Source organism: Indicator indicator, chromosome 1, assembly GCF_027791375.1.
Source record: "Indicator indicator isolate 239-I01 chromosome 1, UM_Iind_1.1, whole genome shotgun sequence".
NCBI lineage: Eukaryota > Metazoa > Chordata > Aves > Piciformes > Indicatoridae > Indicator > Indicator indicator.
This window is the reverse complement of record NC_072010.1, coordinates 15,878,711-15,896,202: the sequence shown is the minus strand read 5'-3', so window position 1 is coordinate 15,896,202 and position 17,492 is coordinate 15,878,711. Positions and strand designations below refer to the sequence as shown.

General features: G+C 39.8%; 1 protein-coding gene across 1 annotated transcript in view; it reads left to right on the top strand.

Moving 5' to 3' along the window:
• PDGFD (platelet derived growth factor D) overlaps positions 1-17,492 on the top strand; it is a 146,218-nt gene that overhangs the window by 117,844 nt on the left and 10,882 nt on the right. Inside the window, exons 5-6 of the mRNA XM_054388224.1 lie at positions 2,653-2,854; positions 16,075-16,289. Of these exons, the coding sequence (XP_054244199.1) occupies positions 2,653-2,854; positions 16,075-16,289 (417 nt within the window). The remainder of the gene's footprint in view (positions 1-2,652; positions 2,855-16,074; positions 16,290-17,492) is intronic.

Genomic DNA, 17,492 nt, shown 5'->3' with positions numbered 1-17,492 from the left:
AGAAAAAAAAGTGGTCCCAAATTCACTCCTTATTAGGTTAGTTTCCATTTTTTTATACTTTTATGATCAGCAACTGCAATGCACAGTGAACTGCCTGTCAGCTTCACAGTACAGATAGAAAACAGAAAAGAATGGAAGAGCAGAAAATGAGGGTAAGAGCACTGACAGAAAAAGATACCTTTGTGTCCCATTAAATTAAAAGTGCCTTCAGTGATTTAAGAAACATAGAAGAGATACATAATGTGGAAAATCTTTGCTCTTCATTGCTTCTTGCATTTCATTCTTTCTCTTGCCCTTTCTTTGGCTGTGATCTCAGAATTCAGATTACAATGAGCACAAGCTCTTCTAAAGCTACTTTCATTCTTGGCAGGACAAAAGAAAGGCAGTTGGTTTGGGAGCTTTGAAGTTGCTTTTGGGCCTGTCACATGATGTTGCTGCCAGTAGGTTATCTGAGCTGTTGAAAATTCCTCTTGACTTGGCTGTCACTGTGTATGAACAAGGCTGCACAAATCTCTTGAGTGGGGAATCCCTGCTGCCTGTATGAATTTGAAATGGCCTGCAAATTCACAGCCTGACCTGCAGTTCTGTAGTGAAATGCACAGCTGAACATATGAAAAAAACTCTTGCATCATCTAAATTACACACCTGTGGTCTGATTTTTATGCTGCTCTTTCTTCAGCATCCTTGTACCATCTCACTCACCTTTGAAAGATAGCTGGGGACTGGCATTTCCCATTTGGGCTGCTGTCACAGATGAGCTGTGAGCTCCACTGAGCTCTCCTCAGTAAGCAAGTAGAATTTGGGTGCATTTTTATTTTGTAACCTGAAAGCCTGCATTAGCACACTGCGTGGTGTCTGCCCACAGCAGTCTCTCCTGCAGCATTGTTTTAGATGACAAAGCTGTGTGTGCACTTTGCTGGCATGAGCTTTTCAACTCCGGGGGCTCTCATCTCTCCGAGGATTTCTATTCCATGTCACTTACAAGTTAGGAAAGATGCTTTGAGGTATGCCTTCACTTTTACTGGGTCATGAATTTTTACAGCCATCTGCACTCTGCCTAGTTCAGCACGGCATTGTAGAGTCATTGCAGTCACAAGTGGGCCATATGAAACTTCTTGTGCTGTTGGCGATAAGCAGAAAGTGCAACTATGTTGATGCCACTATCCTAGTGTTTTCTTTTTCTTCTGTTTCTTGTTTTTAATAATTTGGACTGCCCATGCTTTCAGAATACATATGCAGTAAAACATTAAGTATTCTTACTATCATGATATAACTCACCATTAGAGACAAATGTTTTATTTTAAAAGACATATTTGCTTTAAAACTGTTTTAGTACTCATTGAAGGACACAATCCTGCAAACAAGTGAATAACTTTACACAAATGAGTTGACCTTTCCATTACTGCCTGAATGAGTGGAGTTAATCACAAAGATTAATAGTTTAACATATGCATTTACTTGTGAGATAAGGTAAAAGAATTATTTTGGGGAGCCATTAATTTTAAATGACATATTTTTGCTACATTACTTCAGAGCTGGGTTTTCATGAGAAGCAGGTTTCTGAGGTTTTGCCCCAATGATTTAATTTGTAAGACCAAAACCCAAATAACTCTGCTCTATTATGCTTCTTGCTGGGCAAAATCTGGTGTTTTGGTTACTGTCCTTCAGAAAGTAGCAGACCTCAAATAATAGTTTTTTTGCACATATTTTACACAGAGTATTAGAGTTCATGCTTAGACAATGGAAAAAGTTGTATCAGGGTGATGAATATTGTGATTCTAAATAGTAATTATTAAAAATGTTTAAAGTCCTCTCCAATAAAAATGAAATCGCTGCAGTTTTTCTGTCAAAGTCAAGTTGTGCCATAGCTTCAGGGGGAAACAGATATGCTCAGAGAATGATATTTGACCCTTCCTGGTAGGGAATAAGATAGCATTTGGTATTATGATGTAATTGTGAGGTTATCACTATGTTGGTAATCCCAATATTCATTGTTAAATTGTTGAGATCCAAATATCATGGGTTTTGTCATTTGCTTAGGAACTTGTGTTTTTGGTAAAGAGATGGGAGAACAAGTGTTCTTCAGTGTTTCATAATGCATTTAATTCTTAGGAATAAAGGTCCATCTTTTCAGGTCTTTAACCAAGCCAAATTTATTGTCCAAATTGCCCAGGGAAATGAAGACTGAATAGTGCACTTGTTGCCTTTGTCTTTCTCAGCTGTGATTTCTGATCTGCCTGTTGCAGATTTGCCAACAGAGTTGGTGGAGTTGTGAAGGCACCACCCCATCATTGCATGGCACTTCTGTTCTGTGGTCATGGCCATCACTGTGATTTCAAAAGACATTTTCATTGCATCTTTGTATATGTGCAAATCATCATAACCTTTGAGGAGTGGGTTTGCATATTGACCGTCCAGCAGTGACAATGCTTCCACTCATCCCTGAGAATTTGCTTGGGAGTTTCGTGGTGCCTCTTCTTGCAAAAAGAAAACACAGGCATAACAAAGCTTGGTACAGCTAAGGACTTCAAAAGATGGCCCAAACCAGCTGTTTCAGTCAATAGTAAAACAAATTTCTCAGTAACTGTTCTCAATTGTTTTAAGTGGTGCTGTAATTTGTTCCAAGTACACTGAGATGTATGTCACTCTTAGGGGGTATCCTATCCCTCTCCATCAGTGACTGATCCTACGCTCACAGCAGAAGCACTGGATCAGACCATCGCTGCATTTGACACGGTGGAGGATCTGCTCAAACACTTTAACCCAGACTCCTGGCAAGAAGATCTCGAGAACTTGTACACAGAGAGTGGCCACCATTATCGAGGCAGGAGCTACCATGACAGGAAATCTAAAGGTAGGAAATGACACTATATGCATACAGTGGGTCAATACCAGGATATTCCTTCACTCACAAAATTGTCCGTTGGTCAGCAATTAGATTTTGGTGCCCATGTTCCTGTTGGACTCACAGTACAAAGTGCAACCTATTAAAACCCAGGATAAGTTATTTAATCCTTAATAGTTTTCTGATTGAGTAGGATTTCATTTGAGAAAACAAACTGAAAACTGCCCATTGTTATGATGGATTCACAAATAAAAACATAGGCCCCATGTGTAAAGGACAGATGGTTCTCAGCTTCACCCTCTTAAACGCTGTTTTGTGTGTAAGGCATGGGGCTACTAATTACCTGCACTATCATCATACTTTAAATACCCTGCTTAGGGATTGTTCTTTGTTGAGTGAGGAATAATCACTTTTATCGCATTGTGCTGCGGGAAGCATCTGGTGGAGACACCTGTATGTGCAGCTGTTTTTTTAGGATGTGAACATCTCTCTGTTTTTCATTATGTTGGAGGGGAATATTACTATGGTTTAACATCTTTGTCTTTATTTGAGCAAAGCACACATTTCTGAGTTATGTTTCTTGTTTCCTTCTGTTAGTTCAAATCATCCACCAAACAGTAAAGCAGTATAAAACCATAATGATAAATAAAACACTATTTAGAAGAGATGGCTGTGCTCTGGGGTAACCATGCAGTGAAGGCCTGATGAAATTGCCTTTAATGTACAAGTATAAACCTAGGAGGTCTGTTAGGGTTCTCCTAAAAATGCTGTACTTTTCACAGAAGATCTTGAATGGAATAGTTCATTCGAGTTCTCTTGTTAATACTGTCCTCCATTTCCAAATTATGTGTTCACATGCATGCTTCTTCATAACTCTAAAATTATAATGTCCAAATCACAATTCTGATTCTGTGCAATCTACCATTTATTTGCATCTGAAATCTCATTGCCTGTATATTAAGCATGTGTTAGGCAGGGAGAGAGATTTTAGTTCCGTGTTTGTAACTTACTTGCTGTCAATAAAAAGGCTTTGACCTTAAAAGGGTTATACAGGCTACATGTGTATTAGGAAAATAGTGTTGGGAAGTCTTCCTAGACCCTGAAATCCAGTCACCATATTGCTAATTTGTCAGCCTTGTCTCTGCTTAGATTTGGCCTAGGCCAAATGTCATTCTCCCAGGTCATTGCTGGGCATGAACCAGGAGCTGACACAGGCCAGCTCCCATTCCTCATGGGTAGTTTGTATGCAGCCACCTTATCTTGGGGAGTAAGATAAATGGTAGGGATGTGGACTATCCTATGGCTGTTGACCTTTGTGCAGCATAATGACCTCAGACATATATAATGTGTTAGTAGTTGCACAGCCAACTTAGCATATGGTTTCCAAGACACATTACCATCTCTGGTTTTGGGCTCAGTAAAATCAGTGATAAAGGCCTGAGCGCTCATCCAGTGAAAACTAAACCCCTTTTCTCTATTCCTTTTTGGCACAGCAGAAATTTCAGGCAACCATAACAGCCCATGTTTTGTGAAAAACATCACCTAACTGCCAGTGCATCACTTCTGAGATCAATTTGATCTCATTAAGGGTGTCTGTGAAACACGATCCTTGTGCCCCTTATTCCCAGGGTTTGGCACAAAAAGACATGTATAAAAAGAAATAAAGGGTCATGATTTTAATAGAAGCTGATTACCTGGATCCTGTACTGGTTCTGCTCTCCAAACTTAATTTGATTCTCAGATAACATTTGGCTTAGTACTTCATATATTTAAATGACCACATATATATATGAAATAGAGATTGCTGCTGTGTTGATGCTGATCACATAGGCTAGAGGTATCAATTCTGATCTGGCAGTGCTCAGAGAATTCAGATGCATCAAGGTTCTCCGTTTAGTATAAATGTAATTCATCTTCTTGAGGAACAAAGCACTGTAAAAACATAACAATAAAAGAGTGTTCCAGTTATTATTTAACACTTGGTTTATTTTAATAGGATATTTGCTGTTGTTGTTTTGGTTACAGGAATAAGAAAAGAAGTTTTATAACACTTTGTCTTCAAAATAAAGGCCTAATTACCTGGCTGTTAGCAGCTCCTTGGATGGAAGTACCTCAACATGATCAAATCCTTTTAAAATCTCCCTTAAGATTTTTTATTTAGTCATAAATTTCTGACAAGATTAAAGGCTTATTCTTGGATGATGTTAGAAGCAGGGAATAGCTTTAACAAGTCTTTAAATTAGAAGTGCTGGTGGCTTTTAAACAAAGACACTGTGGATCTCTGCAAGATGTCTATAGGCACTGCGATAACCTTGTAGCAAAGAGAGCAATAGATTATATCATCATTTATTTCAGATATTTATCTATTTCTGCTTTCAGCTTGGGTTTTATATTTTATTCTTGGAACAACCCTGAGGCAGATAAGAACAATTTGATGTAATCTCTGCTTATCTTTCACAGCATTTTTACAACACATCATATAAATGGTATAAATGAATCACTAACGATTTTGCTCCTACACGGCTCTCTGCCTATACCAAATTGTGCCACAAAATTGGGCTTAAGAGGTGGTGTTGCTGAATACCAATTCTGGTAACGGAGATATGCAATAGGTTATATTTAAATTGTATGTTTTTGTGGTGGTTTGGCCCTGGCTGGAGGCCAAATGCCTGCCAAGGCCACTCTATCACTCCCCTTCTTAGATGGACAGGGGAGAGGGGAAAATGTAACAAAAGGCGTGTAATAAGGTAGAAGCAATTTAATAATGTGAAGGAAAAGCAGAGGCTGCACACGGAAGCGAACACAAATGAAGATGTTATTCTCTACTTCCCATCAGCAGACGGTGGTTGGTCACTCCTGGGAAGCAGGGCTCTACACATAGCAGTTGCTCTGGGGGACAGACACCGTAGATGAATATCCCCTCACTTCCTTCTTTTACTTAGCTTATATATCTGAGCTGCCGACATGCGGCATGGAATACCCCTTTGGCTAGTTTGGGTCAACTGGCCCAGCTCTGTCCCCTCCCAAGATCTTGCCCACCCCTGAGCATACTCTTGGGGTGGGGAAATGTTGGAAAAGCACAACCTGGGTGCTCGTTTAGCAGTAGCCGAAACATCGGTGTGTTATCAACACCCAGCTACAGTACTGCAAAACACAGCACTAGAAAGGTGCTCTGGGGAGAATTAACTCCAACTCAGCCAAACCCAGTACAGTTTTGACAATCAGTAATCTACAAAGATAAGGATCGGGGAAATAAGGAGTACAGTAGCTTAGCATAGCAGAAACTCACAGAATCACAAAATAGATTAAATAGAAAGGCACCTCAGGAGTTTTTCTAGTCCAACCATTGTGGTCAAGACAGGGTCACCAGTAGCAAGTTGCACAGGACCATGTCTGTACAGGTTTGAATATCTCCAAGGACTGAGAGGACACAACCTCTCTGGACAGTCTGTGTCTGACCATTGAACAAATGAACAAAAAACTAGGTCCATCTTCTTTACTCTGTCTTATGTGTATTTTAAAACACATTTGCAGCAATTGTAAAAATAGTCCAAAATGTGGGCTAGCCATTGTTGTATTTAAGGTACTCTGAAAGTATGAATATGCAACCTTAAGCTCATCTGAGACTCTTAGGAAAAAAGCAGGTCATACAAAATAATGTCCTCTAAAATAATTCCTTTTTCATTGCCATAATGTGTTGTAGCTGACCTCAGTTTCACAGTAATTTGGCTATTAAAAATACAAAGCACCTCTAAAAGCGTATCACTGGCTATTGGATTGTTTAATACTATTCTTAGCAAGAACATAGGTAAATATAAAAACAAAACCGGTGATAATCTACAATTATGTTGAACTTCTATTCAAATAGGTTTCTATTCTTTTAGAGAGTCATAAAGAGAATTTAGATGTGTTTGTAGGAAACCCTTTCATTCTACTGTTTAATTTTTTGAAAACATCAATGTGTCTGCTTGATAATTATAGAAGAGCTCCTCAGAGATAGCCTTGTAAACAGTTACAATCATCAATTAAACATTATTTCACATTTCCTACATGCTTGTTTGCATTTATCTTTTGTTGCTCTCTCTGAAGCCTTACATCCCATTTAAAAAGGCTTGATAATTTAAAGGCTTCTGCTTGTGAAATGACTTGTGTACAAATGAAGAAAGAAGGGAGAAAGAAAAAGTTCACTGTCATCACAGAAGTAGATCCAAGTGTCTAGGAAGTGGTGCCTAGAGAAAGAGGTCATCTCTCAAAAAGAATGAGGTATTTTTTGGTTTTGGTTTGGGTTGTCATGTTATTCACAAATAAACCTAGGAAGCACAAATGCATGTAGATAGATACATTCTGGCAATTAATAGGACTACAGTATCACAGAATCACTGTGGTTGGAAAAGACCTTCAAAAGACCATCAAGATCATCAAGTCCAACCATTATCTAACTCTACCAGGGCCACTTCTACAGCATATCCTTAAGCACCATATCTAGACCACCTTTAGATACATCCAGACATAGCAATTCAACCACTTCCCTGGGCAGCCTGTTCCTGTCTTTGATAACTCTTTTGGTATAGAAGTTTTCCCTCTTGTCCTATCAGTTGTGTCTTGTGAGAAGAGACCAACACCTACCTCTCTACAATCTCCTTTCAGGTAGTTGTAGAGACCAATAACGTCTCCCCTCATCTTCCTCTTCTTCGGACTAAACAACCCCAGCTCCTTCAGCTGCTCCTCATTCTCAAGAACATTGCCCAGCTTTATTGCCCTTCTCTGGACCTGCTCCAGCAAATCAGTGTCTCTCTCTTACACTGTGGAGCCTAAAACTGAACACAGTACTCAAGTTGATGCCACACCAGTGCCAACTACAGTTGGACAATTATCTCTCTAGCCCTGCCAGCCACGCTATTCCTGATGCAGGCCTAGCTGCTGTTGACCTTCTTGGCCACCTGAGCACACTATTGGCTCATACTCAGCTGGCTGTCAATCAACACCCCCAGGTCTCGGTTGGACCTCCACATACAGTCAGCTAATGCACCCAGACAGGAAATTAGACATGTGAGGAAGGATTACATCAGAGGAGACACTGAGCCAGTCCTGCCTGGATGCATTAGCTGACTGTATGGAAGTGTTTAGAACAATCATTATTTTGCTTTCCTACACCCAATAGAGACTTATTTACACTCTTCAGCTTTCTCTGCTTGAACTTTGCAAAGAAAAATTAAAAAGACAGTTTCAAACCATCACAGTCCTTTTCTGCCAAGCAGCTTTCCTGACATTCAACCCCAAGCCTGTAGCGTTGCATGGGGTTGTTGCAGACCAAGTGCAGGATTCAGCATTTGGCCTTGCTGAAGCCCATGTAGTTGACCTCAGCTCATAGATCCAGTCTGTCCAGGTCCCTCTGAAGACCCTTCATGTCCTCCAGCAGATCAACACTCTATCCTAACTTGATGTCATCTGCAAACTTACTGATGGTGCTCTCAGTCTCCTTGTCAAGATCATTGATTAAACAGCAGTGGCCTCAGCACTAAGTCCTGGGGAACACCACTTGTGACCAGCCACCAGCTGGATTTAACTGCATTTGCTTCCACTCTCTGGGCCTGGCCATCCAGCCACTGTTTGATCCAGCAGAATATGAACCGGTCCAGGCCTAGGACGGCCAGTTTGTTCAGGATGCTGTGGGCAACAGTATCAAAGGCTTTACTGAAATGCAGGTAAACAACATCCACAGCCTTTCCCTCACCCACCACAAAAAATCACAGAATCAAAGAATCAGAGAGTGGTAGGGGCTGGAAGGGACCTCTGGAGATTTTAAGTCCAACTCCTTTGCCACATCAGGTTCACTTAGAGAAGGTCACACAGGAACACATCCAGCTGAGTTTTGAATGTCTCTGGAGATGGAGACTGCACTACCCCTCTGGACATCCTGTTCCAGTGCTCTCTCTTTAATTATTATTTAAATTATTAATTAAACTTAATTAAAATTAAATTAATTAAATTAAAACTTAATTAAAATAAAAATTAATTTAAAAATTATTTAAATATTAATTAAACAAGTTCCTCCTTATGTTTAGGTGGAACTTCTTATGTTCAGGTTTGTTCCTGTTACCCCTTATCATGCCACTGGGCACCACTGAAAACGACTGGTCCCATCCTCCTGACACCCACCCTTTAAGTATTTATAAGCATTTATGAGATCTCCCCTCAGTCTTCTCTTTTTCAGACTAAAAAGACCCAATTCTTTCAGTCTTTCCTCACAAGAGAGATGTTCTAGCCCCCTAATCATCTTTGTAGCCATTTTCTGTACACTTTCCAGAAAGTCCCTGTCCTTTTTGAACTTCTGGACTCATTTTGTTTTTTGGAAATAGTATGCAAGTAGCCTTTGGCTCTCGGAAGAAATGAATCAGGTGGGGACATTCTTGCAATAACATCTGTCCGCAGCGACAGCTTTACGAGTTAAATAAATAAACTCTGCCTGACACTGCCACACTGCTCTCTAGAAGAGGAGCAGCGCATGAAACCACAGGTCTTCATGGGAATGTTTCTTCTGTCCATTGCCAAACAGGTTCCCAAGATCAGGCAAGTTCTCCAGTGTCCTTAAGAACAGTATTAAATTCTCGCTACTTACAATGGTCTGGCAAGAAGTTAAAATTTTAACTCAGGAATGTAATTTCTCAGGTGTTTGCAAACAGTGGCAAATAAATTACTGCAAATAAATTACTGCAAATGTCCATATACTCTTCTTTGAAAGGTTCTGGGATGGCTGCCAGCAAGTTTTAGTGCAACAGACAGGGAGCACAGGCACTACAAATATTAAATGCCTGCTCAATCATGGCAGATGTGAATATTCCAAGTAGATGGAATACCTTCTCAAATAGCTGCTGATTTAAAGCATTCGCTATGCTTCAAAAGGATATTCCTACCATTCTTCTTCAGTTGGGAACCATGCTGTCTGTTGCATGCAAACTACACACATTCTTTCATTTCACAGTCTAATTCAGATCTACATTTCTTCCCTTCAGTGACAAATGAGATTTTCCCTCATTCTCTACATGCTGTTGCTGTTGATCACTGTAGGTAAAGATTTTCATATCAAACTCTGTTTGGTTGGGGTTTGTTTTAGTGCTAGTGTATCTTGTAGCATATTGTTTATCAGTGGAATAAGCTGTTCAATTCCACTGGTTTCACTGAAGCCATGTCCATTTACAGCACTGATATCTTGCCCTGCTCTTGCTACTTGACCTCTACCATAGCTGATAATTAGTTTGCCAGTCTATAACAGGCCTGTATAATGTGAATCTTGTTTCACATGGACCGTTATAATCCCACTGAAATTCTGAATTCTCATTCCTTTAAAATAAGTTATTGTATTGAGCAGGTTTGTCTTGGCATTGTGATTCTGCAGTAAATCCAAATTGCAGCACCTTATCCCCAGCTCCCACGAGAAAAACTTGGACAGCTCCCAAAGTTTTCAGGTATATTACACAAAGTGCTTATTGTGGTATCATTAAGCATGTACAGTGGAGCAGTGAAAACTGTCAGCCATATGTGCTGAAGAGTAAAAACTGCTGGGTTTGGTCAACATTTAGTGTGGAGAAGAATAATTTCAACTGTGTCAGTGCATTTCAGTTATTTAACCAGTGGAAGATACAATTTTATCAAATGTATGTGACTACATTTTCCAACTCAAGTTCAACCACGCCATGGCTTATTGAGCTACAGCACTGCTCTGACTGCTTGTAGGTTACCTCTACTCTACCTGACACTGCCCTAGCACACACCTTTATGCTTAGTGCATAGAGGATTCAGTATATTCATGTCTTGAAGAAATTCCCTGCACTATAAAAGACAAGAGTCAAAATTCAAGCAACAGCACAACCTTTGTTCTCAACTGCAAGCCACACATGAAAAGGGACGTGAGTCAAAATTAGAAGTGAGCTCTAGATCCCCACTTGATACACAAAACTCCAACTACAGTTGGTGTACACTGCTGATGCACCAAGTATGAGCAGGGGCAAACTACCAAATGCAAGCCCCTCTCGTGAGTGTATCTCTTTAGCTGCCTAAAAGAACTCAAAACTTAGAAATGTTACCAGAATTGGCACTTGTTTTCATGCCTTTGGCAGGAGACCCAAGTAGATGGAGATTTCTGCTTGACATCCAGGGGAGGTTGGTCAGAAGCTGGGAAGTCTCTATACCCATTCCCTGTATAATGTGGGCAAGTCTCTTCAGTGAGAGTTAGATATTTTAACATCTTTGAGGATCTAACCCTAATAACAATTCTACATGCAGGTAATTCTTAATGTGGCCTGTCATCAGCATAGTCTCGTGCTGAGTGTCATGCTGAAATACGTTTTCAGGAAGGGCAGCAGATGTGTAGACATCATGGCATTTTAGTATCAACATGGATTAATAGAATAAATTTGGTTACAAGGGCACTCAGTGTATCATCTCATCCAAAGTTCTTCTCAGTGCTAGACCAACATCAAAGTTAACTTAGGACCTTCTCTGATTAAGTTTTGAATATTTCCAGCCAGAGCAATTTCAAAAGCTTTTAGATAACTTGTCTTGTGTTTGACCACCATCATGGTGATTAGTTTTTCTTTAGAGTTCACTGAAATGTCCATTGTTACAACTTGTGATTTTTTTTTTCTCTTGTGTTTGTGCTGTGCACATCTAAGAAGGGACAGGACCCATTCTCCCTGCATCCCTTTTAGATAGCTGGAGATAATTTAAATCCCCTGTAGTCTTTTTTCCAGACTGAACAGATCTGATTCTCTCAGCTTCCTCGTGTCTGTTTTGAACTAGCACCCTTCACTGAAGTCTTTCTCTTCTGCTAGAGGGAGCTCAAAACCAAACACAGTACCCCAGATTCATGTTCACAAGAGCTTAGTGAAGGCAAGTATTCATGTCCCTCAACCTGCTGCCACACTCATCCCAGAGCAGCTCAGTGTGCAGCCTTTGTCACTGCAAACCATGTCAGTGAACAGCTGACTCATGTTCATCTTGCTGTTTACTGGGATGTCAAGACATTTTCTGAAAAGCTTCTGCTTAGCCAGGGTGTCCCGAGGTTGGACTGATGCATGGGGTTATTCCATGTCAAGTGCAGGAATTTCCATTTGTCATCACTGAACATCTTGAGGTTCTTGCCAGCATACTTCTCCAGCCTGTTGAGGTCCTTCTGAAGGGCAACTCTGCAGCACACGAACAGATTTCCCTATTATGATGTCAGACAAATTTTTTGGTAGTATTGACACCAGTGTCAACTCCTGGGCAACGTTGCTAATCAGCCACTAGCTGCTTTTGGAAATGATGATCTTTTTAATGAAGCCTCTTCGACCTTCTGGTTATCCACTGAACTTGCAGTCCACCTATCCCATTGTATCACAGCACTTTGGCTGCAAGGATGCTGTGGATCACTGTCAAAAATCAGCAAATACCTCTGCTGCTTTTACCTCATCCATCAAGACAGTTGTCTTATAGCAAATTCTTGTGTTGGTCCATCACAACTTCCTATTGGTAATTCTATCCTGTATGTTCCCAGTCAACCCAGTGTCTTTCAATCACCTAGACATTGCTTCCAGAAGGATTTACCACTTAATTTTAGCATGGGTTGATGTTACATTGAATGTTCATAATGTGCCTGAATCCTTCATGCCTTGCTTGTAATTGACTTTGACAACTGGTATAGGAATACTGTGACAAGGTGACTACCATTTCTTATACCTCAGTTCTGGTCTGAAATGTTCTGATATGACAATGTTAAGGCCATGTATGGACTGCAAGAGATAAAGTGTTGAAAGAAACCCTAACAGACCTCCTGTCATTTTAAAATGAATCAGTGACCAGCAGCACAGGTTTTCTCTCTAATCTTTAAGGCTGTCCCTTCTAAGACATGATATTAGCTGCAGTCCCTGATTTCAGTGCGTACTTCTGATTAACATAATGTTTCAAGTTAACCATTTGCTATGTGACATGACAATGGATTTATGTATATGATTTAAGGGAAAGAAGGGGAAAAAAACACCTCAACCCAAGTATCCAGCTTACTGCACCAGTGCATCTTTTTATGTCTGTCTTGCCTTTAAATTGAATCTCTGAGGCAGACATTCTGTAATAATACTTTGAAGTTATTTGCTTCAAGTCTACAGAATTTTTTTATTCTAGTTTTAAATTAAGGACTCCAGTGGTTTCAGTCCTAGATAAGCAAAGCAGCAGGATTTCACACCAATCATACCAAGGCTCAGTTACATTTTAGTCACAGCAGTGAAGTGATGCATGAAACTGACTGTACTGTAAAATCTCATTGTTATATGGATGAGGAAATGGACTGGCTCCTGACAGTAAAACAATCTCAGGACAGGGAAAAAAATGCCTATCAAAGCTTTCAGCACAGCAGTTGTCCAGAGCAAGATGTGGTCTTCTGTCAGAGGGCTGCAAACCACGGTCCACAGCTAATTAGGCAATGGGAACTGTTCTTGGGTGTCAGTGTGATGTTACCAGAGTACAGAAGACATTGCATTCTCATCTTATCCTACCATGTACTGCATTTCTGTAGAGGAGAATCAAAAACAGCATAGGTTTTCACCCCCAGATGATTTTTTTGTGGGGGATGGCTTGTGTATCTCTTAAACCTTTATTTAGTCTTTCCTTCTCTGCTTGAAGTTACTTATTGTCATCATTTCAGCATCACTAACGTGAGACCTTTCTACTATTATATTTGTCCATTTCAGCCCCAGCTCTTATATATAAGATATGGCAAAGAGCAGAGAATTCACATTTATCTGATAACTCTGGGATTTAGGGTCCTGAAAACTAGTAAGTCAGGATCAGGATGCTTTGAGAATACCAAGGAGAATTCACACACTCTCTCGCTCTGGTCCTTTCAATGTTGGTGCTTTCCCTTTCTGCAGTCTTGTTACAAAGTGTAACTTCTGTGTTGTTGATAAAGCAGCAGTGTTAACAGGTGTCAGCTCAATGCAATACAGGACTGTTGAGCCTCAGGGAGAATTTCATCTGTAATAGAGCACATTTTGTTCAGTCCCCTGGACATCTTCCCCTGGACACAGATGTCAGTTCATGTCTGAGCCCTTTTTAATGACCAGTTTGTTACTGGAAGCCTTGTTTCCTATGTTAACTCTGCTGAATTAAAGCCAAATTAAGCCTTTGAGCATTTTATTCTTTAGAGATGCACCATCTGCAGATACCATCCTAGTCCACAGCCAGCCTGTTCAGACAGGAGCCTCCTCATATCAGTATCCATTCCCTTGGATTACTGCAGTGCCAGAGTGTGAATGACCCATGCTTTCCCCTCAAGAAATCTCATTAATCATGAAAGCAGAATATTTTTTGCCATATTCTTCCTTTGGTTATTATTTCCTTCATATCAATCAGTTGCAATGAATAGTAGCCAGATGTCCCTTTGCTTTAATGGTAAGAAAAGCTGATGGCAAAGGTCCTGACAAGAACATTTAGATGAGTGGGAAGCACTTCTCTGAGAGAAGGATTAGCCTGAGAACCTGCAGTGAGAAGGGATGGGTTTGGAGAATGACAGTGGATAAAATATCATCTGTTAAAACAAAAAAATCAATATTCTCTGGAATTCTAAGTCCCAGCTGTGGACATTCAAAGTGTATTTTTCTGCCAGTGCAGGAGTATACCAGCAGCCCCATTGATTTTGTGCTTGTATCAGGAGGATGATCTATGCCTCTTTCAGAGAGATGCTAGCTCTCTGGAGAGAACCACTGAGATTTCATGGTGAGATGTATCACAATTGCTATAAAATTGCAATTTATGTGCTAAATTCCCATTGACTGAGATAACGTCTTGCCAGAAATCTGATTTTCTATAATAGCACTCGTGACATTTACGTACTCTTTCCTCTTGCATATCTGCCTTGTGACTACCTCCAGGCCAGAATTCAAAGGTGCATGATATTTACAAATCACAGCTTTTTTCACAATTTGATTTATTATGTTGACAAGGACTAAGTCACAGAAGGCATGAAATGTCTTTGGTGGAGGTTTTCACATGTTTGTAGTAAAGTACAAGCATAGGTGCACTCAGGACCAGATACACTTTTGAGCTGTTAAACATGTCCATGAAAATCTGATATGCTCACAAATAGTAGATCATTATCTTCGTTCTCATTCGAGCCATTCCTATTTTCCTGTTGATGTTTCTATTTACAAAGACCATTAGGGGTGGGAACTCAAAACAAGTTCACGTGTCCTCCAGTCCTGAATGAATTATTGAGCATAGTTGGTGAACATACTTGTGAGGAAAAGAGGAAAGCAGAAAAGGAGAGGGGAAAAAGAAAAGGCAGAAAATCATTAAAAACATAAAATCAATTAATGTTATTACTTTTATCTATGTTATAATTATGGGAAATGTATATATGGAAGAGTGGTTTTGTTTTGCTTCACAAGCTAAAGCTAGAAACAACACTTCAAGTCACAGTTGATAGTCTATAAGTTATTTTTGTAGTTTGGCTTTGCATCTTGTTCACATGAAACACCTCAAAGACATACCAGGCATTTAAACATCAACCAACTACTGGCATTCAGTGAAGCTCATTAGTTTTAATTGGTTTTATTTGTATGTCTGTTATAGTAGCATGTATCAGGTGAAATTAATGTTGCTTAAATTGATTTCTCCATCTAAAAGAGAGTTATCTAGATTCTATCCATAAACAATATGACAAGCAACTTGAGAAAGCAAGTCAGGCCAGCTTTCCTAAGTTTGTTTGTGAGGAGGAAATGAATCACTCTCCAAAGATGTTTCACTACTGACCAAAGGAAAAGCCTTGTTTAAAGTGTTCGTGTTTTATATCCAGTTAGGCAAAAAGAACAAAATATCACAAAAAGAGCTTTCATCTGATTAACCAGGTATAAGCAGAGATGGGAAGAGAGTAGCAGAGGCTGAATCTCTTACTGGTCAGTGACAAAATAAAATAACTAGTCTGCTTTTGGGCCAATATTTACTATGAGCTTTCCATCTGCATTTATAGTCACTGTAAGCTCTGCTATGGAAGTCAGTGGAAGTAGGATGAGAACCTAGATGGCCAGCTGCAATGATCTAACATTGGTAGGTTTATGTTTGTCTGTTCAGAAGTCACTGCTATACTTCAGATATTGTCCAACCAGTGTCACTTTATGTAATCGATTGCCTGGTGTGTGGTACGAACCAAAGGAATGTCCCACTTAAACCTTACTAATGAAAGTTCTTTTGCATTGTAGTTGACCTGGACAGGTTGAATGATGATGTGAAACGTTACAGCTGCACTCCAAGGAACTACTCTGTCAATTTAAGGGAGGAACTGAAGCTGACAAATGTAGTTTTCTTCCCCCGCTGCCTCCTTGTCCAGCGCTGTGGAGGAAACTGTGGCTGTGGGACTTCAAACTGGAAGTCCTGCGCGTGCACATCAGGGAAAACAGTGAAAAAATATCATGAGGTATTTTCACTTTTTTCTTTTCTTTGGTACTTCTTTCGAGTACGTATTACTGACATGGATACTGAAGACTTTTCTCATGTTATGTTGACCATGCTATATCATGTTATAATTGTGCTACAGCCTGTTATATTATCATTGTAATCTGATATCATCGTGCTTATATTGATTATCCTGTTGGATCTGCAGCGCAAGAATCAGTGGGCAAAAATCACTGACTGCAGTGTAGTGTCATAGGCAAAGATGCTATCCTTTGGGACAGATTAGATTGTGTATGTGAATGCCCTTTGTGGTCACCATTCTCCCTGAGGTGAAGGATCTACTTAAACTTCCAGACAGGTTCAGATAGCCTTAGACTGGAACCTAGACCAAGGTAATGGCATTGCTCTTGCTGACTGTGCTAGATACCAGCTCAGTACCTTGTGGAGCAGTATTTGTATCTTCCACTGCAGTAAGCCACAGAGACACACACACACAGAGTCAACCTGCAGGAAGACCTGATTTTAAATAACTTTAATATTAATGTCTTTAATGCCACAACAATGCCCAGCAATTTGCTATTGGAAGTGGTGAAGGAGCAGAGTGGGAGGAATTTGTGTATGTATAGAAAGGAACTTCAGCAGGCATTTATGGGAAGTTAACTTAGAAGAAGTTGGAGAGAACTTTTGCCACCAGTTTGTATGGATGATACCACAACATCCTAGTGAACTTTTTTGCAAGAATGAAGCTTATGTTGCACTGATATTTCTCAACAAAGGACTGATAAAACACAAACACGAATGTATGTACTACCGGGAACATTCTTTTTATTATAATACAGAGATGTGTTCCTTGAGACACATTTGCATTTCCTCTTGTTTTGCACTACATTTTTAAACTTATGACCATGCTTGGAAATGACAATTAAGTCACTTGTAAACTCTCTTCCTTTGTGTACTTATTACCTATAGAAAGCAGCTGAATCTTTCAGCTCTAGCTTTCATTCCTGCTCAGCAGTTTTTTAGGAAGGCAAAATTTTTGCATGAGAACAAGGTCCATTATATTTATTTTTAATCCATCTAAACCACATTAAAAGAGGGGGAAACCACAAACAAGCAAAGAGAATTTTGTATTCTTCCTTCTAGAGCAGTACTTTCAGAACTAGACATGTACAGTGTTCACTAGTGAACATATCTAGGAAGGTTACTTGGTATTGTGCTTTTGGTT